Source organism: Pogona vitticeps, chromosome 2 (genome assembly GCF_051106095.1).
Source record: "Pogona vitticeps strain Pit_001003342236 chromosome 2, PviZW2.1, whole genome shotgun sequence".
NCBI classification, from domain to species: Eukaryota; Metazoa; Chordata; class Lepidosauria; order Squamata; family Agamidae; genus Pogona; species Pogona vitticeps.
This window is the reverse complement of record NC_135784.1, coordinates 137146005-137172141: the sequence shown is the minus strand read 5'-3', so window position 1 is coordinate 137172141 and position 26137 is coordinate 137146005. Positions and strand designations below refer to the sequence as shown.

Below are 26137 nucleotides of genomic sequence, written 5' to 3'. Positions count from 1 at the left end.
TCTTTCCCAAGGCAGATTGCAACAGCTGACTCTCCAGGGGTGCTAACTGAAAACACCTCAAATGTTTATGCCCCAGAAGGGACCAGCCATCCCAGCACCCCTTGCAATGGATCCACAGGTGCTCTTCTGTAGGCAATGGGAAATACACTATATAGTTGCCTAAAATCTTAACCAGAGTGCACCTTTAATCTAATTGCATCGGAGAAGCATGCCGGAATGGGGCTTACTCCCTATAAAGCTCAGGCAGGAAGGAAATAAATGTTGGGCAAAGAAATTGGGATGTTAATACTAGTGACAAAGTTTTGAGTCCAACTTCACAAAAAGTATAGGCTTATCTAATTCTGATTTCCTCGCCGTTATTTGGCTATTCATTTTGGCAAACTGGCTCGCTTGAGTCCTGTTAGGAATCTTAGGCAATAATGTGTCCTGTCTCTGGAGATTCCAGATTGACACCCCATTCATAAGACTTTCACATTCTTCGCTCAGGTAGTAAGGCAGTCTGTTGCCTTGGCTGTTGAAGAGCTGAAGATGAAGAAGCAAATCTGGGACATAGTGGAGAGGTAAGCGGCAGGAAATTGCAATGGGAAAGTCAAGAAGAATCACCTGAAATTTGCTTTGGAACAATATAGAGAGGTTTTAGTGTGGAAGTCAATACACACTTAATAACAATGTGCTGTTGATTCAGTCTAAGGGTGATCTTCTTGGGGTTTCATAGGCATAAAATACTCAGAGATAGTGTATGATTCCCTCCTTCTGGTGACCCACTGGGACTGTACAGCTTGCCCAAGGTGGCAGAGGCGGCAGGTTATGTAACCCCACCAGCCATACACATTCTGGATGATCTTAGTTGGCTACTCTCTGGGGAGGCACAGTGGAATCGGAAATGCTAACTTGTGACTTCACAGCCAGGTATTATAGCCTACTGAAATATACCAGCTTAGGCATGCTTGCAGAATGATAAAACCATCATTCTATAGATCAGTTCTCTCACTCTTCCCCCCCCCCACAGCACAGTTTTATGTACATTTTTTTAAAAAATGTGATTAAACTAGTGACTTTAAATTTAAGTGGAGCCATGGGGCAAGCAATAACTAGGGAGGCATTATTTATCTGAGAGTGGATGCATGTATTGGTTGTGCGTTCTTCATCTTGGCTTGAAACCCGAGTTCTTAAAAAACATTATTACAGTTTTATTGCATTGTATCTTTATTATAACATAGGGATTGGCAATATGGAGTTCTCCGGTCACATCTGGCCTGAGAAGGCTGCCTTCATAGCCTCTGTTGCTGATGAAATAGCCACAGCATTGGCACGTGCTAGAGTCCTCCTGGTACAGCCACTGGCATACCCACGTTGTGAAAATTGCCAGCATTGCTACAAGGGAGGAAAAAAAAACACACATTACAAAAATGGTGTGTGTTTGTCTTTCCTTTCTTCCTGAAAGGCAGGAGACACTTTAACCTGCAGACTGATGGGGCTTTTATGGTACAAGACACTCCGGCACCTCTGATGTTGATCTATGGCAGCATAGAGAACTATTGAAGTAGCTGCTGAATTTGGCTGTAAGAAGCTCGGTGGTGATTGCAAAATTTTGGCATTAGTTGTGGTGGCAGCAAAACTGGCATTAATGCAGTAACTGTGGAATTGGGCAGAAGGTCCTACACAGATCCTCAACTCTGAGAATTTGCCCACCTTCTCAATGGAGCATTTAATTTGACTCCATATCAAACCTATTGGGAAGGTTAGGTAGTTCCCCTCATATGTTCATAGAGCTACAAGCTACAGAAGAGGAGAGAAAATCTGGAATTGGCTCAGTATGTACCTGCTTATGCAGTCCAGCCATCCTGTCATCTGGGGTGGTGGGAAAAGCTGCCATTAGGAATTAAGACAGCAAATCAGCCAGGATTCTGTCATCCAGCAAGAAGAGTCTATCCTCCTCCATTATATTTCAATACTTTTTAAAGAACTGCTATTGATTCAGAACGGGGTGGGGAAGGGAGGACACAGAAGCTGTAAAGAGCAAACTGTTTATGTTGTTCCAAAGAAGGAACTGTCGGTTTGCAGACTTGTAACTTACACATGCTTGCTCAAACGTTGGTCGCTGTATGTGTTTGGTCTTATTCCAATGGGCCTACATAGGATTGCTGCCTTACTCTTCCAAACTGACATCCAGGTGAGACACTGGAGAAGGTTGAAAATATGCAGTTGAAGGGTTTCCCTTGGCTGAGCAGTAACAGATTAATGGTTGTTGTGGGTTTTTCGGGCTCTTTGGCCCTGTTCTGAAGGTTGTTCTTCCTGACGTTTCACCAGTCTCTGTGGCCGGCATCTTCAGAAGACAGCACTCTGTGCTCTGGTGTAATTGGCTTGGGAGCGCAGTATTTAAGGATTAGTTTTAGAAAGTATTATTTAATTTTTTTCATAGAGAAGAAAAACACAGCAGAACTCAACTGTTCTGATCTTATTTGAATGAACAAACAAACAAACAGCAAACTCATAGTTATGGAAATCATTTCTTTTTGTCTTAAGCCATGTTTAGACGTCCTCTCTCTGTTTCAAATCACCACTTCTAAAGGGGAGGACTCTAGCCTTGCCCTCTATGTTTCTGTTTTTGTTACTTTCCTGTGCGTGGAGTCTGATGAGCCAGAAGAAGAGAAACTGCAGTATCCCAAGGTGCTCGCCATATGGGGGCACGGTCACACTGCTGATTTGGATCAATTTCAGCTCTGGTGTATTTTAAATTGACTTTCAGTCATGTGGTCTTTGTATTGTTATACACGTTCACTTTGAAAGTTATTACTCCCATATAAAGTGGGGGCTTAAAACTACTTTGGGAAACTACAAATGGGGTTTTCAATTAATTCATTAATCAGCATGTTTGCAGACCATGTTTTCAATGTTGTGTAGTATTTCTTTGGTTTTCAGGCATCCTTTGGAACGCCTGCATTTCCCTCTTTTTTAAAAAATAAAATTTAGGTGGCATAACAGTACAGTGATTCAGTGTTAAAATTATTTTTTTTTAAAAAATTTCAGATGGACGGCTGTCCAAAACCTGCGACCGCCCACAAAAGGCAGCATTTAATATGACAGGATTGTTCACATTGCCCAAAGCGATTCATAAAGAATTGATTTCTGAAGTGTATTAAAACTAAAAAGCCTGTCCTGGCGTCTTAAATAAAAGACCTCAGTTTGTAGTAAAAAAAAGAAGTGGGCTTCACTTGCATCATGTAGCCGGTATTTTAAAAATCAATTTTAATTGCCGTATATGACATCTGATTCAACAGTAGTTCTCATTGTCAGTGTAATTGCACCCTGAGTTGGCACCCCAGAAAATCAAGGTCCTGGTTGATGCGAGGAGCCTCAAGGGCAGTGGAAGCCTTTCTGTTCAGACCTGTCACTTTCAGTGCATTGGATAACAATGAAACTGGAAACTGAGTAGGGTTTGAGGGCACCCTTCAGTCTGGAGTGGCTGGAAATGAAGAGAAAACCTGAATAGTGGGTTATATTTATACCAGTCTTTCCATCACCTTCACAGACAACTGAGGGATGAAGCAGCGGTGGTCCGAAAACAAGCTGTAATTGCATTGGTAAGCCATCCTTGAGTCTGGCCAGATGATACCCTTGGCCAGCCTGCTTGCAGTTCCCCAATGGGTACCACAGATGCCAGGTAGAATCCTATGAACCCTCACAGAACTGGGTTTCCCTCCCCTTCTCTTCCTGCAAGGTCCTGAAGCCTCTCCCCCACTCCCCCCCCCCATCTGCTCTGAAGGATCTGGTGCTTCTCTGGAGCAGACTAGGAAGATCTGTGTGGGACTGCAAGAGATGAGGATTCACTCCTTCCCCATCCTGTTGACAAGTACCATTCCAGGGCAGCTGGAAGGGGCCAGGTGGAGGGAAGGCTTAGTCTGACAGGCCCATAAAGCAAAGCAAAGCATAGAGTGAGTTCCCATGAGAAATCCGTCACCCCAAGCAAACTGCTAGATACTACAGTGGTTTAGATATCTGGCTGCAGAGCCAGTAGTTGGGAGTTCAGTTCCCCAGTCTACTTTCTTGATAAGGGCTGGACTGGATGATCCATACCTTCCAGCTCTGCAGTTCTAAGATGATGATGTTGAGTACTGCCTCATTCCTCCCTAAAGTGGACAGGGACGGACCTGCTGTTTATATGCCAGGGCTTGGAAAAGTCATATTTTGGGGGGGCTATCGTAGCAGAATCCCAGTTCTGGGACTTGCGATCCAAACAAGCAATGTTGAAGCAGATGCTTTTCCAGGTACAATCTGCTCTTTTTAAGAAAACCTTACCTAGGATGAGCACATCTCATTTTACTTATTTAATTGTTCAGACATTACACTCTGCAATTCAAAAACAAAGCCCTCAATGTCTCTTTCCGTCGTACGTGCACCCTTGTCTCCTGGGCCATGTCGCTGTGCTAGAGGTTGTACCTGTAGATCTGCCCTGACTCAACACTGCATGCAGTTCCTTTCACAGCTGTTATTGAGTAGCAAGGAGCTTAAGGCTCGTTTCCTGAAGGGATGATCATGAGAGACTGAGCATGGCACCTCAAAGACCACACACTAAGGTGCAGGAAGCCACCCTTCTTCATCTTGTTTGGCTTTCATTGTTGCCAAGCAAAACTCTGCTCCTTCGTTTGTTGCTAGGGTGTGCTTGGCCTTCGCCACAAGAACGTGTTCTTCGCCATGCTGGAAATGTTGGAGCTGGATACCAGCGAGGATGTTCGTGTACAGGTCGGTGCTGGGATACTCCTGAGGCACTAATATCAGACAAAAACTACTGAGCGCATTGCTGATCAATATCTTGGTTTCTCCTCACCCTGTTTATAGGTTATCCGGACATTTGCCACTCTGGGAATGAACAACGTGTATGTGCGGAAGAGCCTCATGAACAAAGAACAGACAGAAGGGATTCTAGCCAGGTATTTGGCACAGTATGAAAGGCAACGAAGCTACAGTGGATCCTCTACTTACGGAATTAATCCGTATTGGAATGGTGGCTGCAGGTTGAAAAGTCTGTAGGTCGATGCTCCATTGACCTACAATACACTGAAAACCAATTAATCCCGTAACTGGCCGTTTTTGTTCCATTTTTGTTCCATTTTGGTTTTTTTTCTGGTCTGTAGGTTGATTCTCTGGCTGTAAATCGAACCTAAATTTTGCGGCCAGAGAAGTCTGTAACTTGAAAAGTCTGTAAGTCGAGCCATCTGTAAATCGAGGGTCCACTGTAGAGTGAAATCAGGCTTGTCATACCTTCCCATAAACAAAGGAACACTTGCACAAAAGTGGCCACAGAGCAGGAGTGACTGCATCAGGCAAGGAAGTTGCATTTGCATCCAGCCTCGCAAATTATGCATTTGTGGGGGAGTTGCATTAGAGGATCTCAAGACCCATCCCATGGTGCTACAAAGCTCCAGGGTGGCATCAGGGCAAGTGAAGGAAGCAGTGAGAGGTGAGAGTCTGAGAAGCAGGAAGGTTGGGATTCAGCTCATGCGAAAAAGAAGATGGCACAGCTTGAAAATTTTTGGTTTTTAGGATTGCAGTTACTAGGATAACATGGCCACTACCCATACTGGCTAGGGTATTCTGAGAGCTGTAGCCTGAAAAAGTAATATTTCCAGGCTCTGTGATGCAGTTGGTATCGAGCAAGAATAAATCTCCTGATTTATTTTGACCAGTTGGAAGACTGTTGAGAAGGAACAGTCTTTGGTGCCATGGCTGGTCTCCGTGCGGCTCCCTCCTTTGGCTTACTCTAAGGGTGGCGCAAAGGCTGAATTCTTGCTTGAAATCCTTTGGGTTGACAGTTCAAAACCCAATATGGACTTGTGTCTAGCAGATTCAAACTGGGTAAAATGTCTGTACATCTGAAGTCCATTCAGTGAAACAGTAGACACCACTATGCTGAAACAATAGACACAACTGTGAGGGTGACCTCTCCCAAACCCCTCCTGAAAAACCTTATCTCTCAGTTAGTGCCCTGTAACAGGCGCCTGGGGTCCCCACTCTGGAAATCTGTAGTTACTCTAGCCAGATATAAAATCAGCAGACAAACCCTGGGCACAGGAGATGCTTGCAGGGGCTGGTAATTTCATAACTTGCCAAAACATTCCATTTAAAAGATTCAAAAAGATATATTCCTGAAGCAAGTCTTGTTCACAAACTTTCTTTCTGTTTTGGGTTCTCCTTGCTTTTTCTCACTCTTGGCCTCTGTTTCCCATGTTCCAGAGAATGCACCAAAGCCTTGAAGATCCTTGATAAACTCTCTGAGGCCCAGAAAGAGTCGATGCTTCAAACCTACATGGTCAACTGAGACCTCATTTTGTTTGGATGATAAAAGTGGCAAGAAGGCAAGATTAAAACATGGCCTCTGGTATTCAAGTGTGCAGCACCAAGACGAGGAGGCAAGTTCTCTGTTTATAGCAGAGGTGGGCAGCGTATGGCTTTAAGGTTCCAAGTCGCCCTTGGCTGGATCTCACATGGCCCCCAGCACAATTTCCAAAGCGCTCTGCAAGTGGTCTGTTCAGATCTCTGCAAGAGGAGTCTCTTCCCTAGCAGTTCCCTATCAGGGGAAAGGAAGAGAACAGAGGAAGTGGTGGCCAAAAGACTGAGAGAGTGTGTGTGCCTTTTTGCATTTGACAGTGTGTGTGTGTGTGAGAGAGAGAGATTGAGAGAGAGAGAGTGAGAGAGAGTGAGAGAGTGAGTGAGTCACCTTCTCTAGCTTCATTCACCACTACACTGAATTGTACCCATCCACTGGAACACGGCCCCCAACAGACCCAAAAAAGTTGTCTGCCCCTACATTAGGTAATTATTTCTTCTGCAATTACCTGTACCTTTTTCTCAGGCATCAAGCTGATGAGAAATACTGTATATGCTCAGACCATCAATTTAAGATGGTCTTCCTACAGCCTGGTTGTTGTAAATATATTTTCAAGCCATGTGAAATGAACAGAAGCTTGCACATGTTGTCATAAGCAAATCATCAGGACTAGTTTCTTTTCCTGGAGCTGCTGGTGCAGCAAATAGAAACCAGAAGGCAGGGGGAAACTGTGCAGCTGGGTTACAGCAACTCTGCCTTTTATTCTACCAGAACACCTGGTCCAAACTCTCCCCCTCCCACTGCCTCCCCCTTTCAAAACTTTGCTCTGAAGCAGTAGTTCCCACGTTGGATCCCAGAAACAACTCCTAGAACTCCAGGCCAGCATAGCTAGTGGCGAAAGCTTCTGAGAGTTCAAGAATATCTGGGGGCTCAAGGTTGGGGGCCACTGCTTTAAGCAGTGGTCCCCAAATTTTTCCAAACTGAGGACCGGTTGGGATGGGGGGGACATGCGCACGGAGGGGTGGCACCTGTTCAGGTGGGCAGGGCCCCCGTGTGCACATGCGCGGGTGGGTGGGGCATGCACACGGGTGGGTGGGGCACTCATTTGTGCGTGGGGGGCCGTGTGTGCATTTTGTGCATGCGTGGGGAGTGTGTGTGCAGGGGGCGGGAGATCTGTCTCCGTGTCCCAGTTCTGCCAAGGCTCAGTACAGGGCTGCAGGCTGGGGGTTGGGGACCCCGGCTCTTAAGCATTTATAAGATTTATACATTTACAAGAGGGCTGGAAGTTTTCAGGAAACTGAAACTGAGACCAAATCCAGATTTTGTGATCCCTTCCTGTTTGAATGATACAGTATTTCCTGTTCCAGATAGTGGCTGCACTTTCCTGTCACAGGGAGCTGTTTTCCTTGCATTATAACGAGACAGGCCAGTTTGGTTTCACTCCACAAATCATTAGTAGGTGGCAGTCCTAAAGGAGAGGTACTGGCAGTGCACTGAAAGAAGCACACTGAATATCTGTATTTGATAGTCACTAAGGAAGTACACAAACTCACGGGCCCCACACTTTGGAAAATGGCTTGCTGCTTCTCAGGGCAGTTAGTTTGCTTCGACTGAGGTCCTGAACACAAGTTAAGCGGCAAAAACCCAAAGCTTTGGCCTCTCATTGACTATCATGGCAATCACAAAAATGGCCTGATTTTTTCCCCCCTTTAGTCAGTTTAGTCTGTAAAATTGACAGGCATAGTGGCACTTCAGAAGGAAGGCATGCCCCCTCATATTGCAGACAAATTGATGTAGCCTCTGTGCCTTTAACTTCCTTCCTTCCTTCCTAGTAGGAGATTGCAATGTGCTCTTTCATATTTTTGAGCTAGAACTGCTAGAATTCTCCAGGTAGAATCCTGGGACTTATAGCTCCTCAGTGGTGTAATGCCCTGTCCATCCGTCCTCCCTCCTTCCCTCCCTTGCGCCACCACCTCCCTGCCTACTGGGGCTGTCTGGTGGGCAGGGCAAGCTGCCCCCCCCCCGGCCCAGCACAGACATGGAGTAGACCACCCCATCGAGGAGAGCAAGCCAGTAGCCTTTGTCAGAGGACCTTTCTAAGGGCCAATGGAGGGGGTGCAGCTGCTGTGACTGCTGCTGGGCAGCTGCAGCCATGCGGGCTGGGCTGGGGGCACCAAGGAGCTGGGTGTCCAGGCACCACTGTGCCTCTTCCTTGCTACCATTGGGCTGCTGGCAGCATTAAGCCTGGCCAATAGTGTCTTTCTGCTGGGTTGGTGGGTTGGAGCTGAGTGCCGTTGTGCAGGTGCTGCAGGAGAAGGCAGCAATGCAAAGGCAGGGAACTGGAAGTGCAACGATTCCCCCTCCCATGCTCTGGCCAAGCCCAGTGCAAGGTAGGGGAGGAGGATCCAGGGGAAGATGGGGAAAGGAGGGATGATAGTGGACGCGGGTAGGTTCCTGTCGGGAAAGGAGGGGGTGCTGTGAAAAATGGTGACGGTGGCGGCAGCAGGTCCATGGGTTGGGGCGCAATACTTGTCTTGCCCCAGGCAGGTGCTGGCAACCTGTGCTATGCCAGGGCAGCCCATAAACACAAATTAGCAGACCTGGAGATTTCACCCGCTAGACGAGGGAGGCTTTTGGATTAAAGAAAGTATTAAATAATATAAATGTTATCAATCCTCAACAAAAACATGGGTTAAATTAAAAATATGTTACACTGTGAGCATTTGGAACATAAGAGTAGTTTACAGGGTGGGAACAACATAGAAAAGAGGAACAACAACAACAACAACAAAAAGAGACCTGTACCATTAAATAAGTAACATAAACAACAGAAGATTCCAAGCTAATTTCCTAAATAAATAAATAATGAAAAAATAAAAGTGCTATCTGTGACTCCAAATAACCACAAAGGAAGCTAAAACCACTAGCTTCAGCAAAGTCAGAATCTGTTTTCCAAAGCACAGCTCCAAAACTTTTAATAAAACACAACCCATATTTCAAAGGTAGATCTGTCAACCTTTCTCTCTTCTTCCCATTGGAGGATATTTTCCACAAAAAAATGAGCCGTTTTTGGTGTCACAGTACGGGTGCGACTACACAGCAGGGAAAAACCTGTTTTGATGCAAAGTTTTCCAAGTCAGGTCCCTAATATGTTCTGCTGGGGAAATTGCTGTCATAATTCCTTAAAAAGGAAAACAATTATTGTATTGCAGGAATCAGCAGGGGCAGAGGTAGAAACCGCGAAAAGAACCATCCTCGAGATCAGCAGTTCCCACCAGGATCAACTCTTCTCTTGGCCTTTTTAAAATTTTCTCAAGGTGACATAGCACTCATCTGAATCAGTACTGGCTTTGGATGATGTTTTTTAAAAGTACTGTTTTGGGATGACATTGAACTGACATCCCTGCAATAACCTCTTGGCATTGGATCAGGCAATTGCACAGGGCAGAAGATTGGAGAGGGGAAACTGCCAGCTTAATTGGAACAAAACAACTCTCCCCCACCCCAAAAGGTAAAGGTTCCCCTTGACATTTAGTCAGTTGTGTCCGACTCTAGAGGGCAGTGCTCATCCCCATTTCCAAGCCGTAGAGCCAGCGTTTGTCCAAAGACAGTTTCCGTTGTCACGTGGCTAGCGCGGCTATACACGGAACGCTGTTTACCTTCCCACTGAGATGGTACCTATTTATCTACTCGCATTTGCATGCTTTCGAACTGCTACGCTGGCGAGGAGCTGGGACAAAGCAACGGGAGCTCACTCCATCACGTGGATTCGATCTTACGACTGCTGGTCTTCTGACCCTGCAGCACACAAAGGCTTCTGCGGTTTATCCCGCAGCGCCACCACATCCCACCACCCCAAAGGCTGAACGCAAAAGAGACTATTCCCCACCAAGCTTCCTCACAGTGAACTTTACGTTGTGTAGTTGCCATCTTTTGATATGATTTCATCCATGCCAAATGTGATGCAAAATGCAGGTAGATGGTCAGTGTAATCACCCCTATGTCTTTATGAAACTGGCTCTGGCAAGGTTTTGGTTAGGTTCAGGTACATCTCTTCTAATGTGGGGGGGGGGGGGAAACATGCCCTTTTTGCATCAGGAGGCAGGCAAATGAGTCCAGCAGAGCCTACCTCGCCTCAGAGTTTGGCTGATTCCAGTGCACATCTTTAATTGCCATGCTTCTTAGTCACCTCTGCATACACGACCTCCTGAGTAAGTGGCTGTATGACAGCACAGCTGAGATGATCTATGTTACCATAGATGGCTTGTGGCTGCAGATCTGAATGAAGCAGTGTGGTGTAAGAAACCTCATCTCTCTTCTCCACAGGCTGAAATAGAACAAGATGGAACATGTGAAGCAGTTGAGAGGTGGAGTATGGCTCTCCCTCACCAAAGATGGGAGGCTGGCAATATGATTAAGGCTAAGAGTGATTCGAAATGTACTTACCGCCTCTATTTTGCATGCTGAATAATTGTGATTATACTGTTGATAGCATAATACTCTACCTAGAGCAGCATGACGGAGACTTTGATCCAAGATACCAAACTTCAGAAGTGCAAAAATTTTCACCTGGGGGATTGTTTATTTCTTTGCACAGAATTATCCTGAAGACTGCATATGTCTGCTGCCTTGTCAGGGATGCTGTGATGAGCCAAAGAGGATGACGGTGCTCAATCACCTGCCCATCTCCCATACAGGCTTTGCCCTGGCTGGAGAAGGCACCTGGTGGAGGCGAGTGGGAAAAGCTGCAGGCAGAATGGGGATACGTGCTTGGCATATTGCATGCTGCTTGCTTCAAATCCCAAAATTGCCAGTTATTGCTCCGGTGTGATACATCAGTGCTGACAGTTAGAGATGGGCACTTACTGCCGTTTGGTGCTTCAGCATGGTTTGGTGGGTCAGGCCCACAGGTGTTCCGTGGGCACCCCAGACTCTGTGCCCTGACTCCTCCCGTGGGCACCCACTCAGAAGAGGAGGCGGGGCAAGGAAGCCCATGGGGCTGCTTCCAACAGGGCACCCACATGAGGAGGTAGGATATGGAATGCAGGGTGCCCGCACAACACTTGTGGGTCTGTGCCAGCGAGTGTCCATCTCTACTGACAATATTTAATCCCCAAAGAGGGTCTTTCAGCTAATTATCTCCTTAGAAATGTTAAGTTATGATCACAATACAACTTTATCTGTAAATTGAAATGTAAAAATTGTAGACAAAGTATACAGTACATGTATTCGCGAAGGCTTTCACGGCCAGGATCTAATGGTTGTTGTGGGTTTTTTGGGCTTCTTGGCCGTGTTCTGAAGGTGGTTCTTCCTAACGTTTCGCCAGTCTCTGTGGCCGGCATCTTCAGAGGACAGCAAACTGTTTGCTGTCCTCTGAAGATGCCGGCCACAGAGACTGGCGAAACGTTAGGAAGAACCACCTTCAGAACACGGCCAAGAAGCCCGAAAAACACACAATAACCATACAGTACATGGATTATAGTATTAATTTTGTATAAGGATTTTATCCTTAGGAGAGGATCGTGCTAATTGTAATCTTTCCTAGAGAACAGGAACCCTGTCAATGTTTCTAGTAGAAGTGATCGGGGGAAAAGTTACATTTTAAAAAATCCCATATGATTGTCACCCATCCCAGTACTTTTGCAGGAAAAATGGGGTTTTGTTGACTGCTTAAGGAGGAGCTGTATAGAATGTTGACTCCCTCTTGATCCCTTTTAGTGAAATGATAAAATTTAATAAAAGAGCTAGGGTGATGTCTTTCTTAGCATGCTGATTCAGGTGCTAGTCCCAGTAGAGCCACGAAACATACTGGGCCAGTCATTCTCTTACCCAGCTTGAGAGAGAAAATTGGAAAAAATGGAAAATTTTGGAAATTGTACATCTCTAGTTACATCATAGGCATCCTACCTCTTCCTGGAAGTGCATCTCATCACAGTTATTTTCAGGATGTATTGCAACAATCTGATAGAGCCCAGTTCCATCAGGATCTGAGGAGTGATCAGGGATCGTGTCCTCATTGTGGGGATCTTCTGTATCGCGTGTAGATGCCTGGACAGAAGGTAGGACAAGAGCTAGGCTTAGAAAAAGAAATTACAGGCCTCATGAGTCCAAGAGATTGAAAAAGTGCAATGAGACACAATGGTATCTTAAGCATGGCCCAGTTGCTGACATGCTGGAATTATGATGATATTAATGAATAAATGAGTTCCGTTAGTGTGTTTGGGTTTGTTCCTTTTTATATCACTTCATAGAGAAGCATAGACTGGATGGTATATTTGGTTCTCAACAAGGTTTCCACTAGCCAGCCATGTTGTTAAAGTGCCACTGAAAACTTGAAAAAGAAGGGTCAGGTTTGCATCGTTGCAACATGAACGGATGCACTGTGGTGGTGACTCGACTACTTGTGAGATCTCGCATTCTGCACAGATGTTGACTGCTTCCCCTTTGCAGTTGTTTTCACTTCTCAGAAATGAAAATACAAACCAGGAGCAACCAACCTTATATCCCTCAGGCATTTTGAATCGAAACAGCAAGCATGGGATGGTGAATATTGTAGTCCAAAAAGAAATACCGTATATCTGAATATATGTGAAGAGCCTTGTGGCGCAGTGGTTAAACTGCTGTACTGCAGCCCAAACTGTGCTCACGGCCTGGGGTTCAATCCCAGGTAGCAGCTCAAGGTTGACTCAGCCTTCTATCCTTCCGAGGTCAGTAAAATGAGTACCCAGCTCGCTGGGGGGGGGGGGCAATGTGTAGCCTGCATAATTAACTTGTAAACCGCCCAGAGAGTGCTTGAAGTGCTATGGGGCGGTATGTAAGCAGCACACTTTGCTTTGCTTTTGCTTTGAATGGTATGAGGTTGGTGCTCACAGCACCACATTCCTGAATGTGTGGTCCTTTGCAGGCCTGTTTCCATGCTGAGCCCTGTAAGCTGTAGACTCTGCTCTTGTTCAGATTTACAATGAAATCCATGCCATGGTGAAATTAAAATGTGCATTTAATGTGTGAACCTGCTGAGTAGTGTTAGGGAAAATGTTACAATATTGTATGCTGCGCTTTCTGGTGTGAGAAAAGTGGCTCATTTGAATGCATTTCCATATAGCAGTTCCCCCACCCCCAACCATAAAAGACAGCGGCGATTTTGGAGGCACTGAGTCAACATGTTGGCTACCTACAATTGACTGCGCTGCCATACTGGTTGCTGCTTAGCTGAAGATTGACTTGGGCTGCAGTCCTATGCATTCATACTGGGTAGTAGCTAGCTACCTCTGCATTCAGTAGAATCTAACTCTGAGTGAAAATAGAAAAGGCGGTACAGTCAAGACTGGCCTGGGCAGAGCACAAAAACAGCTACTGTGTTTCCCTGAAAATACGACAGGGTCTTATATTATTTTTTGCTCCAAAAAACGCAATAGGGCTTATTTTCAGGGGATTTTTTTTTTCATGTACAACAATCTACAGTATGTTTATTCAAATGCAGTTATGCCATCTTCTTCATTGCTGCACAATGATGGAGGGCAGGGTTTCACTTAATTGGGGCTTATTTTTGGGGTAGGGCTTATATTATGAACAACCTGAAAAAATCCTACCAGGGCTTATTTTCAGGGAAACAGGTAGAAGCAGTGTAGTGTTTACAGTTGCCAACTCCACCCAACCTCACAGCAGCTACCACTTCCCCTGAGCTGTCACGATTAGGAAAAGTATCTGGAAGGATTTAGGATTTTGAGGGCTCAGGGTGTGATGAGTTCCAAACGCCAGACAACATTCTGGCTAAAGGAGAACCTTTTTACTCTGTCTTTGTAAAAAGCGAAACCTAAAATGAAATAAACATACTTAAAGATTTGAATGTAAATACACCATTCCTTTAAATACCCAGCATATGAAGTACCAAACAATGTGTGGGCTCCTGAATCCAAAAAGGTAGCAATTGTGTTCTGAGCAAAAGATGACTTCTAGACAGGCCAAACATATTAATTCAGAAATCTGAGTAAATGTCTGATTGTACTTTTAATTATATTCTCTTTGTGATACCATGTTATCCCTATGACATTGTAAACCATTTTGAAAATGGGTGTTAAAACTGCATAGTCTCATGAGAAATTAAATTATTTACCTTACCATGACTGTTAGGGTTGCTTCTTTTTTGTGTGGGAAACATGATCCTGAAAATTTTGACAAAAATCAGTCAGAAATCAGAGGGACAAACTAAATGGGTACAAGAACAGGGTAGGTATAAAAAGCAACAGCAGCATCTGCTTGGCAAAAATTCCACTGGAATTAACCATACTTACAGAAGATAAACCCTAGTTAAGTTCATAGACTCAGAAATTTTCCTTATGCTGGCATAAGGCATTCTCCCACCTGTTCCCTGGGCTCTGTTTAAGATCCAGAGAAGCTTGGGGATTGAATATATATTTGATCAGGCCACTACTGCCATCATTTATTCCTTTGGGGGGGATTAGTGTACTGTTGGTTGCCAATATTTATATAGTCCAGCTTGACAAAGATCTAGACTCTAGAGAATTTCACTTCATCTTTAGAAAGGATTTGCTGTCATTCATTCAAATGGAGGCCCTTTCTGCATGATATTTTGAACAGTGAGAAGGCAAGATTGCATTGGCAGTATGATGTGCGTATGTCAATGCAGAAAGAATACTTGCTGAATGGAGTAATAGCATTACTATGTGAGAAGCAGGTACCTTTTTGGTTCCTCCTCCCTTTCTTAAAAGGTGGATGGATGCAAACTATACTGCAATCCCAAGTGAGGAAACAAATGCAACAAAATTCGCAACAGCCTTTTAAACCTGCTTTATTAAGTCACAATTAGAGTAGACCCACTTAAACCGAGGGAACTTACAGAGGGCTTGCTAAGTCCTCATTGATTCAGTGGGTATACTCCAGTGTGAATTACTGCACTGAGCAACAGGATTTTGGCTGTCAAACATGTCTAATGCACATGGTGTAAAGAACAAAACTTAATTTAATTTACTGATTTCTTAATGTACAAAGGAAGACTGATATTCAAAACATCCTGGGAAACTCTAAAATGAGCTTGTTAATACCTCTTTTCTATACCCACTGTTTTTGCCTTCTTATCACTCTGGTGTGGCCCTCCTCAGAATCATCCCACATGTCATGTTGCTACCCAGTGGGGCGAAGCCTCTCAAGTCATGGCAGAAGATCGCCCAAGATCAAACAACTTATATTGGCATCTAAGGCAGAACATTCCACAAACATCTCGCCCTTTCGCCAATTTTTTTTAAACACAAGAAATAGAAATAAAAATACTTCTAATCCCTAATTGCTGATTCTTGATGATATTTGTCCAATCCATCCATCAAAGAAGAACTTGATGCTGCTCTAACCTGTTCTTTTTTTCCTTGACACTGCACACAAGACTACGGCTGCAAGTAGGAGAAGTATAAAGAGCAGAACGGCGCAATATATTAGAAGATTTGCACTTGATTCCTCGGATGGGCTGGGCCTGCTGGACAATGAATGATTGAATGAATGAATGAATGAATGACTACAGAAAACTGCTTTCCATTATCATTTCATTAATACACGCCTTTTATGAAATACAAAAAGTATGCCCACATAAAACACAACCTGTGGTTACTGCTAATTTTGACAAAAAGAAATCAGGATAGTGCCATGATTAGGTATGACATGGCTCAGTGGATTGTTAAGCCAGTTCTTTAATTGGAATAAAAGTTAATTTTGTGATCAGTTCTGTGATCTGTAAATGATACCTGCTACTTAATAACATAAGATTTAATTGTGCATAATTACATCTGATAAAAAGATCCAGGCCTTTCCCTCCTTCTTTGATTTTTCTATTAACGTTTGTGCCAGTGGCAAAGAAAGAAGGAAGAAATGAATTTGGGGCAAAACCTACCTGTCGCACAATAACACCTCTTTTACTTGAATTTGTCTTATTTTCTCTCCATCTTTTCTATCTATCTACTGATCCTGAACAGAGACCTGGTATTTCCATTTCACCTCTGCTTTTACATCAAATGTGATGTATCTGGTTACTTAGACGCATGTACAGGTTCTCTCCAACAGTGATTGATGTTTTACAGTGTTTCCTACGGGCCAGAATCCTGTTTGCAATTTATGCCTGCAATGAGTTAAATTGCATAACTCACTGTGGTAAGTTAGTAATAAATAATGAGTTTCTGGTTATGTTATGTGGCATGCATCTAGTAACACAATCATTTTCATTCATTCATTCATTCATTTATTCATTAATTTATTTATTTATTTATTTATTTATTTATTTATTTATAGCCCACCCATCTAGTCATATAGACTACTCTGGGTGGCTAACAACATATCATATAACAATTTAAAATCATAACAATTTATTACTAAGTAAACAATGATCCAAGATGGAAGAAAGGAACAAGATAACAAAAATTAGCATCTTAGCGGCCATTTGCTGCAGTGAGTTACGTAATTTATGTGCAAAGCACTAACAGGATTTTGGCCAATTGTTTTTAAAAGCCTTCTATTATCGGCACTCCTTTTCAGAACCTGGACAACATGACATAATATGCTACACGCAGGATCAGTGATGGTTCCGTCTCCCAGGAACATAATTATATTGTTGGAAAGCGGGAATAGCAAGACAGCTATTGCTGCAAGTTGTCTCAGTCTCACAAAGAACCTAGAAAATGATTAGAAATTGATCAAAGAATGTGGACAATGAGGCCTAATTGACAGATGTTGCTGAGTGAACAGCATTGATGAGTATTTCAGTCATTATAACACTGACATGCATGATCAAGCATCACTGTAATGCTGGAGGTGTGGGCGGAAATGCAGCCCTTTCACTCTGAAACCTAATTGCAGAGCACTGTCTTACTTTCAGACTATGGCACTGCATGTAACACAATAAGGAGTGCATTGTTTAGATTACCCAAGCAATATTTTCGATTCCAGAATGGCAACCGGGACTGTGAGACAGACCTTGCCTGTATTTTCCCACAGAGAGTGGCTGACAGGACACACCTTGTGGAAGCAGAGAAAGAGCTGGATTCACTTGTGCCCTCTGTGAAGCCATCAGCGTCTGGTGGTTCAGTGGGCGACAGCTTTTTGTGTCGCTTGGTAGTTTGCAGCTTTTCAGTCAGTTTGGAAGTTGTTTGCTCTTCTTCTGGATCTAAGGTGGGGGCTAAAGACAGAAGCAGAACAGGATCAACCAGAAAGATGGTGATCGTTCCAGGCAGTAAAACAACATTCCACATGCAAGGGTGTAAAGAGAAGAGTGTGCCCCTCAAGTTCTAGAAATGTTTAATCTTCCCCTTGCACAGCAATATACATGTGTTTACAACTTTGCATCATGACTGTCAGGAGTGAAGGAGAAGCATTTACCTGGGGAAACAGCCACATGAATTCTGCAGGTGGAGTCTCTGAATGGCAGTAGACTGTCATCGATACCACACCGATAAACACCAGAATCTTCCTTTGTCAGGTTGCTCATGATCACTTCAAAGTACTGCTTTTCTTTATTATCTCTGATAGATATCCTTTGCTTTATCCCCTTTCCATCTGATTGTGATTTAACTAATGCAGAACAATAGATCCTGGCAGTCTCTTTGCACCAAAATTTAGAATACTTTTCAAGGCCTTGTTTATATTGACAGGACACAGACAGTGATCCTCCTACAGAAGGGTGCACTTCATCAGGGCAATAAAGCCCCCAGCAACCTGTGGAAATAAAAGAGAACTGAGCCAATTAATAAGTCATCATCGACTGGAGAGATGTGCAGAAGGACTCATCCAGCTTCTGCTCTTTCCCATGCATCTGAGGGGAGTGAATGTGTTGACCTGAATATAAGACTGAAAAAATGCCAGCAGTGGCTCCTGCTAACATTGACTGCAGGTGAAAGAGACTCTCTGAAATAAAGAGATGGACACAGGTGATGGAGTTGGACCACACTTTGAAAGTATCAGTTCAATGTCCCTCATCCTGCAGCGGGGGCTGAACATAGTGCAAGTCCCTGGGGCAGGTGCTGAGGTACCCCTTACCCCTACTGGGTAAGTCGACGTACTTGGCCTCCCCACCCACCCACCACCCAAACCTCTTGAAATTAGACAGGCAGCCAGGGATGCCCCCCCCCCCAAGCTCCCTTCATCCCCGCAACAAATCTCTGGATCCTGGCTGCTGTCACGCTGGGCATAATAGCACCCTGTGTGCCTCTTGAGAACTCCCCAGACCTCACATCCCATTTTTCACTACCACCAGTGTGCCTTTTTAAAATGCAGGACCCCTCTAAAACTGCCCTGCATCATCCTATGGGTAGTCAGTGTGGGCGAAGCAAAAATCCATTTGTCTACCTTCAGCACCAATTAAGTGGGACAAGTCCAAAATTCCCATCTGGCCCCAAAGTGACTGCCCCAGCCACACTGGACAAAGAGTGGGTGGGTGGGCTGTCGACGAAGAAGGAGGTCTGGCTGGGGGTGTGTTTTTGTGTTTAGTCGTTTAGTCGTGTCCGACTCTTCGTGACCCCATGGACCAGAGCACGCCAGGCCCTCCTGTCTTCCACTGCCTCCCGGAGTTGTGTCAGGTTCATGTTGGTTGCTTCGCAGACACTGTCCAGCCATCTCATCCTCGGTCGTCCCCTTCTCCTCTTGCCATCACACCTTCCTAACATCAAGGTTTTTTCCAAGGACTCTTTTCTTCCCATGAGATGGCCAAAGTACTGGAGCCTCAGCTTCAGGATCTGTCCCTCAAGTGAGCATTCAGGGTTGATTTCCTTTAGAACTGATAGGTTTGTTCTCCTTGCAGTCCAGGGGACTCTCAAGAGCCTCCTCCAGCACCACAACTCAAAGGCATCAATTCTTTGGCGGTCTGCTTTCTTTATGGTCCAGCTCTCACTTCCATACATCACGACAGGAAAAACCATAGCTTTGACTATTCGGACTTTTGTTGGCAAGGTGATGTCTCTGCTTTTCAAGATGCTGTCAAGATTTGTCATCGCTTTCCTCCCAAGAAGAAGGCGCCTTTTAATTTCAGGGCTGCTGTCTCCATCTGCAGTGATCATGGAGCCCAGGAAGATAAAATTTGACACTGCCTCCATATCTTCCCCTTCTATTTCCCAGGAGGTGATGGGACCAGTGGCCATGATCTTAGTTTTTTTGATGTTGAGTTTCAGACCGTTTTTTGCACTCTCCTCTTTCACTCTCATTACAAGGTTCTTTAATTCCTCCTCACTTTCTGCCATCAGAGTGGTATCATCTGCATATCTGAGGTTGTTGATATTTCTTCCGGCAATCTTAATTCCGGCTTGGGTTTCTTCCAGTCCAGCCTTCCGCATGATGTATTCTGCATATAAGTTAAATAAGCTGGGGGACAATATACAGCCTTGCCGTACTCCTTTCCCAATTTTGAACCACTCAGTTGTTCCATGACCAGTTCTAACTGTTGCTTCCTGTCCCACATATAGGTTTCTCAGGAGACAAATAAAGTGGTCAGGCACTCCCATTTCTTTAAGGACTTGCCATAGTTTGCTGTGGTCCACACAGTCAAAGGCTTTCGCATAATCAATGAAGCAGAAGTAGATATTTTTCTGGAATTCTCTGGCTTTTTCCATAATCCAGCGCAAGTTAGCAATTTGGTCTCGAGTTCCTCTGCCTCTTCGGAATCCAGCTTGTACTTCTGGGAGTTCTCGGTCCACATACTGCTGAAGCCTACCTTGCAGGATTTTGAGCATAACCTTGCTAGGGTGGGAAATGAGTGCAATTAGGCTGGCCTAATAAAGAGACCCTCTAGTCTCACCTCCCCCCCCCCCTTTCCTTTGCTTGTCTCCTCTGGGAGGAGAGGGCAAAGAGTCCATGCTGGCATAGTAATCTACACCGGTGGAGATGTACATTGGAAACAAATGATAGGCTTCACGCATGTTTAGAAATGGGGCTCATTCGAGGGGTCTGGTTGTCCTAGCAGGTGCTTCTGCTCAGCTCTGAGTCTTGCATTTTAGAATGCCTTTCCTTGAAAGTGATCACCACAAGGCAAACATGGGTTGAGATATGGACCTAGTTGTTGGAAAGGAAACATACTACAGTAATTGCAGCGAATATGCAATCCCCTTCACATTCCCTTCAACCCTCATACATTGTGACCCAAAACCTGGAAATATAGCAAGACACAGTTTGGAGGATATTTGCCATCCCCATCAACCCTGAAAGTGCTGCCAAGCTGAGAATGAGCCATTGGCCTCGGGCATCTATTATTCACACTCTAACTGCCATATTCTACACTGAAACCACTGTATCAAACTGGCATCCATTTTACAGGACACTGATGCGATTCTTTCTAGAGTCAACACAGACAACACAATGTCCTTCACAAAAAGAAATAATTCAGTTGTTGAGCTGCCTTTTGCTGTTTGGGCCACTATCACACCCCCTTCATGAAAAACCACACCACCAAACAATTATAAAATTAACTAAAGTATGGAATGAATTTAAATGCAAGTCAATGGGATAGCCCATGCCAGCATCCAGTTTTGGAAAAAGGCACCATGACCAGAACTTGGAAAAGTTACTTTTGGGGGGACTAGGTAAAGAATGGAATGGGGACATCTTAAAAATTGATGCCAAAAACAGTGAAATAAGCTGAACAAATATAAAAACAATATTTTAGGCCTCAAACCTAATGAATATTACTTTTTCATCATCCTTTTATTGCCCCAAAACAAGCTGGAATGGAACACAAAGATCCAGAATGGCAACGTCCAAGTAGAATAGTCCAGCCAAATCCACAACACACGTGTGACTAGATGAGACGAATGCAGCAAGACACAAATCATCTCCAGGAACAACATTCCAGTATCTGTTCTGGACAGAAAAAACAGTCTGGAATTGGGACTTGTGAGTAGGATAGCCTAATTAAGTTCACTAGAACCACCCAACCAGAGAGGACTGATGGAATCAGCCATAGTACACTCCCTAAAACTAGTACCTGTTTTAGACAGAAAATCAAAATTGCAAAAAACAGCTCAGAGCAGCACAGAGCGGAGACTTACGAGTAAGCCAGTCCAACCAAATTAACCTACCCTATCCAGCTAGAGGGTTTCAGGTCTAAAATATTGTTTATCCAAACTATCCTCCTGTTTGTAGCAGCAATTTTTATTAAAAAGTCCACGTTCCATCCTGTTCCATTCCATCTTTTACCTAGTCCTACTTTTTTAGAGTATGACAAAAAGTCTTACAGCACTTTGTAGATTAACATGTTTTACCTAGCATAAACTTAATCAGTTTGGTGGGCATGTGTGAACGTGAAAACCCCAAAGTTACTTTTTTCTAGTGGACAGGACAGGACATCTTTATTGCGCAATCAACAGATCACTGTAATATCAAAATAGGATTAATGCAGCAACTATGTACGTCAATAATGTCATACCATAAGTGTTAATCAATAAATATGCTATGAGGTAGAATAATACTGATATTTATACATAAAATTAAACTATAAAATGTGGAAATTGTTTGACTATTTAAACAGTTTAACTGGGAACCTCAAATAAGTACAATAACAATAGAGTAACAAACAGGTGAATCTCTTGAACCATGAAGGTTTTCCTGAAGGTGTGACCCCAAAGTTCTCCTACATCTTCAGTCTCTAAGTCCATTAACACTGGCCCTGGTGACAGTGACAAAAGAGACAACAGTTCTCCTGAGGGGCCTCTGACTCACAGGTGCGGAACCTCCCGGGTTCTTGGGCTGTAGATCTCAGCATCCTGGGTATATCTGTCCATCTTGTCTTTTTTTCTCCCTTAGCCCTCTTCTCTAATCCTCCCCCACCCTCATGCTTCCTTCCCTCCCCCCCCCCCCCAATATGATGGCTTCTGGGGAACTTTCTCTCTTCTTTGCCTATCAGCCTTTTCCCAACAGACTGTTAACTTATCCCATATGTGGGTCCATGGGTTCTTCACACAAATCCATTCCCACTCAGGGGGAAGTATCTTTCTCTCCTAAAATTTACTGGATTTGGCCAATACTTATACTGCACCTCCCTCCATTGGGGCTGATAACCATATTTAATACAATGTTCAGCCAGTCCAGATTTTTCAAGCAATTTTGGGACATAACTATTATTGGGGCTCTCTTGATAAAACCTGAGCCACATTCCATCAGCAGAGAGAGTGGTGTTACTTTTAGTGCTTGCTGGAAGCCGCTGTTTGGTAAATTGGATAGACTTCACAGGTTGCCCTTATAAAATGCTGGCCAATGGAGGAGGATGACTCTTTAATGTTAATCTGTCTGGGTTTGGTCTGAACATCCACCCAGCTGGTTTAGATTGTATCTGGAGGTATTTGAAGGGGATGTGGTGGGGCTGTGGGTTAAACTGCAGAAGCCTCTGTGCTGCAAGGTCGGAAGACCAGCAGTCATAAGATCGAATCCACACGACGGAGTGAGGTCCCATCGCTTGTCCCAGCTCCTGCCAACCTAGCAGGTTGAAAGCATGTAAAAATGCAAGTAGATAAATAGGTACCACCACAGCGGGAAGGTAATGGCATTCCGTGACTAGTCGTGCTGGCCACGTGACCACGAAAACTGTCTACGGACAAACGCTGGCTCTACACCTTGGAGACAGGGATGAGCACCACCCCCTAGAGTTGGACACGATTGGACTAAATGTCAAGGAGAACCTTTACTTTTGCCTTGTTTGAGTTGATCTCCTGCCTTCCCCGACAAAGATGCAGGATATTGCCATCGAAAGCTCGGACTATTTTAACAATAGACATGAACTGACATAACTGGAAATCATAAGCTGTTTACAGAAAGTGTTCGTTGTGAAAGATTGAGATCTCTAAACATTTTTAAAGGCCCATAAAAGCAACAGTAAAAGTAACTGCAACATTTAAATGACTGCTTCTCCCTTAAGGTTACTCCTATTTGTTACCTGGCTTTTGAAATATTGCTTTGGAAATGCAACTTTGTGGCTTCGCCCTTGTTCTGGAAACATAGAAATGAAATTTGTTTCTTCCAATCTAATCTAAATTTGTTTCACAATAAAATTTGAGAAACTGGCACAGTGCAGCCCACTAGAGAAGAGGGAGACTACAAATAATTGATGACAATAAACAATAAAGAATTGCATAAATACCTGGAGTGATTACCCAACCCAGAAGAGACAAAGTCCCCAACACCCTCATGGGTCTGCCTCACTTCTCTACTCAAGGTCAAGGAAAGCAAAGTGTAGCTGGTCTCTCCCAGGAAGTTGAAGATGGTATGATAGGCTTTGTAGTCCAAGAGTTGGAAGAGAAATGTTCCTGAGGAGGCTGTTTCGAGTCCAAAAGCAGAGTCATCCGACTGCCTTCATGAATGGACTAAAAAAGGAAGACTTCTCTATTGCAACCCTCTGTGCTTCTACTGTTGCCTTTGGCCCACTTCTGCTTTCTGTGTAAGCACAAGAACAGGAAACTAATAAAATGTGTCTTGTGTGAGCAAACCAAGTTTTTTTTCTAACAGCAGCCAAACAGGGGTCCCGTGAGAAGCCTGCAGTGGAGCATAAGAACAGGAGACTTTCTTTTGGGTTCCAGCATCTCATATGCAAATATATTGCCTCTGAAGAGGGCAGTTCTGTTTAGCCGTATGGCTGACAGCTACTAAGAGATCCCTATGGATTCTTCTAACTCTTTTTCACCGTTGTGTTCTTAGAGTTGCTGTCACTCTGAGATGTCACAGAGATCAGTTTTGCTTCAAGTGTAGGCTATATTGCCTTACTAGGTTTTTTTTTGGCCTGCAATTTCCTCTCGTTACAGCTATTTCAGGATGAGATTTTTTTTTAAATTGTTTTGGTTTTGGCCCTTTTTCTGGTTTTAATTATGTGTCCCAAAATTCCTTATCTTTGGCCTTATTGGTGAAAGGTTTTAGAAACAATAGACACAACCTCTGGAAAGCCTACTTTTTCCCACCCCTGATCTATTGGGTGGCACCTCTTTCACCCTCTCTCTCTCCTTACTTGAACTCCTGCCCAGAATGCCTCTCTTCCCTGAGCTCTTTGCCTTAATCTCCAAGCTTTTATTCCTAGTTAGATGAGAAGTCAATCTTATTCCCCCTTTGCTTTATCTGACTAAGTGAGTGCTAATACAAAGCTAAATTGACGTACACCTTAGAACAGTGTTTCCCAACCATATAATACATAATATGAGGTGACTATAAATCTATCAGATAAAACCTGAGAAAGAAATAGTTAATTTTCTTTCTTTCTTTCTTTCTTTCTCTTTCTTTCTTTCTTTCTTTCTTTCTTTCTTTCTTTCTTTCTTTCTTTCTTTCTTTCTTTCTTTCTTTCTTTCTTTCTTTCTTTCTTTCTTTCTACCCTTTCTACCCTTTCTACCCTTTCTCCTTGAAAAGGACACAAGGTGGCTTATAAACAATGAAGGACAATATTTAAAGTTGAAAACAATGAGTATACAACAGTAATTGACATCCTTAAAAGACAATATTTTAAACTATGAACAATGAATAAGAAGACATCTTACATAAATTAATGGGCAATATTAAGGCAAAGATCAGTAAGTATACAAAAAAGTTACTCTGAGAAATGGAAAACGCAAAAATAGAAAACACAAGTAATAGCAAAAACCCAGTCAATCAATAATGTATAACAGTGTATCTAAAAATCTCACACAGGTAGATGGTTTACTGAGGGAAAGCTTTCCTGACAAGAAAGGCCTTTGCCCGCTTGCAGAAGGACAGCTAAGATGGGATCAGTCTGGGCTCCTGTGGGAGGGAGTTCCAGAGTCTGGGAGCAGCAGCAAAGAAGGCCCTCTCCTGTGTCCCCATCAGATGCACCTGTGAACGTGGTGGGACCAAAAAAAGGGCTTCTTCTGGTGTTCTTAACACTGAGCTGGCTCATAATGGGAGATACAGTCTTTGATAGCTTGGACCCAGGCTATTTAGGGCTTCATAGGTTAAAACCAGCACTCAGAATTGTGTCCTGAAACTGATTGGCAGCCAGTGGAGCTGCTGTAATAGGGTGGGGTGGGTATGGGTTATGCGGTCCCTGTAATTAGCCCCAGTCAGCAATCTGGCTGCTGTATTTTGGATCCGTTGAAGCTTCCTGATGCTCTCCATTGGCAGCCCCACATAGAGCTCATTACATTAATCCAGCCTGGAAGTAACAAGGGCATGTATTACAGTGGCCAGATCAGAACTCTCAAGAAATAGACATAGCTGGTGCACTAATTTTTATTGTGCAAGTGCACTCCTGGCCATTGCTGAGACGTGGGCATCCAGGTTCCGGGACGATTTTGAGCATAACATTGCTAGTGTGTGAAATGAGTGCAATTGTACAGTAGTTGGAGCATTTTTTGGCACTGCCCTTCTTTGGGATTGGGATGCAGACTGATCTTTTCCAACCCTCTGGCCACTGTTGAGTTTTCCAAATTTGCTGGCATATTGAATGTAGCACCTTAACAGCGTCATCTTTTAAGGTTTTAAATAGTTCAGCTGGAATGCCATCACTTCCACTGGCCTTGTTGTTAGCCAAGCTTTCTAAGTCCCACTTGACTTCACATTCTAGGATGTCTGGCTCAAGGTCACCAACTACACTATCTGGGTTGTCTGGGATATCCAAATCTTTCTGGTATAATTCATCTGTGTATTCTTGCCACCTCTTCTTGATATCTTCTGCTTCTGTTAGGTCCCTCCCATTTTTGTCCTTTATCATGTCAATCTTTGCATAAAATGTTCCTTTAATATCTCCAATTTTCTTGAACAGATACACTGGAGTCTCGACTTATGTACGGCTCCACTTATGAACTTTTCAACCTATGGACTTCTCCGGCCACGAAGTTT

The 26137-nt window shown here is 43.9% G+C and overlaps 2 protein-coding genes across 14 annotated transcripts in view; one reads left to right on the top strand and one right to left on the bottom strand.

Annotated features, from left to right (window-relative positions):
• The window catches only part of HEATR9 (HEAT repeat containing 9), a 26919-nt gene extending 19719 nt beyond the window's left edge, over window positions 1–7200 (top strand). The window contains exons 12-16 of the mRNA XM_020815271.3: window positions 487–560; window positions 3533–3584; window positions 4657–4743; window positions 4840–4931; window positions 6235–7200. Of these exons, the coding sequence (XP_020670930.3) occupies window positions 487–560; window positions 3533–3584; window positions 4657–4743; window positions 4840–4931; window positions 6235–6319 (390 nt within the window). The 3' untranslated portion in view covers window positions 6320–7200. The remainder of the gene's footprint in view (window positions 1–486; window positions 561–3532; window positions 3585–4656; window positions 4744–4839; window positions 4932–6234) is intronic.
• Window positions 1189–26137, bottom strand: LOC110091240 (CMRF35-like molecule 8). 13 transcript variants are annotated; one of them, XR_012083825.2, is made up of 8 exons: window positions 23442–26094; window positions 17705–18040; window positions 17345–17504; window positions 15694–15815; window positions 14442–14490; window positions 12236–12376; window positions 10458–10655; window positions 1189–1374 (listed from the first exon to the last, which is right to left on the bottom strand). XR_012083825.2 is itself a non-coding variant. In XM_072990591.2 (8 exons), the coding sequence occupies exons 1-7, from the start codon at window positions 23488–23490 to the stop codon at window positions 10494–10496; spliced, it is 1014 nt and encodes a 337-aa protein (XP_072846692.2). In that variant the 5' UTR covers window positions 23491–26096; the 3' UTR covers window positions 1189–1374; window positions 10458–10493. The 13 variants fall into 13 exon arrangements, 11 of the variants coding, with proteins under 11 accessions (XP_072846692.2, XP_078242196.1, XP_078242198.1 ...); XM_072990591.2 differs by having other exon boundaries at window positions 14447–14490; window positions 23442–26096; XM_078386070.1 differs by lacking the exon at window positions 1189–1374 and adding an exon at window positions 2390–3466 and having other exon boundaries at window positions 14447–14490; window positions 23442–26097.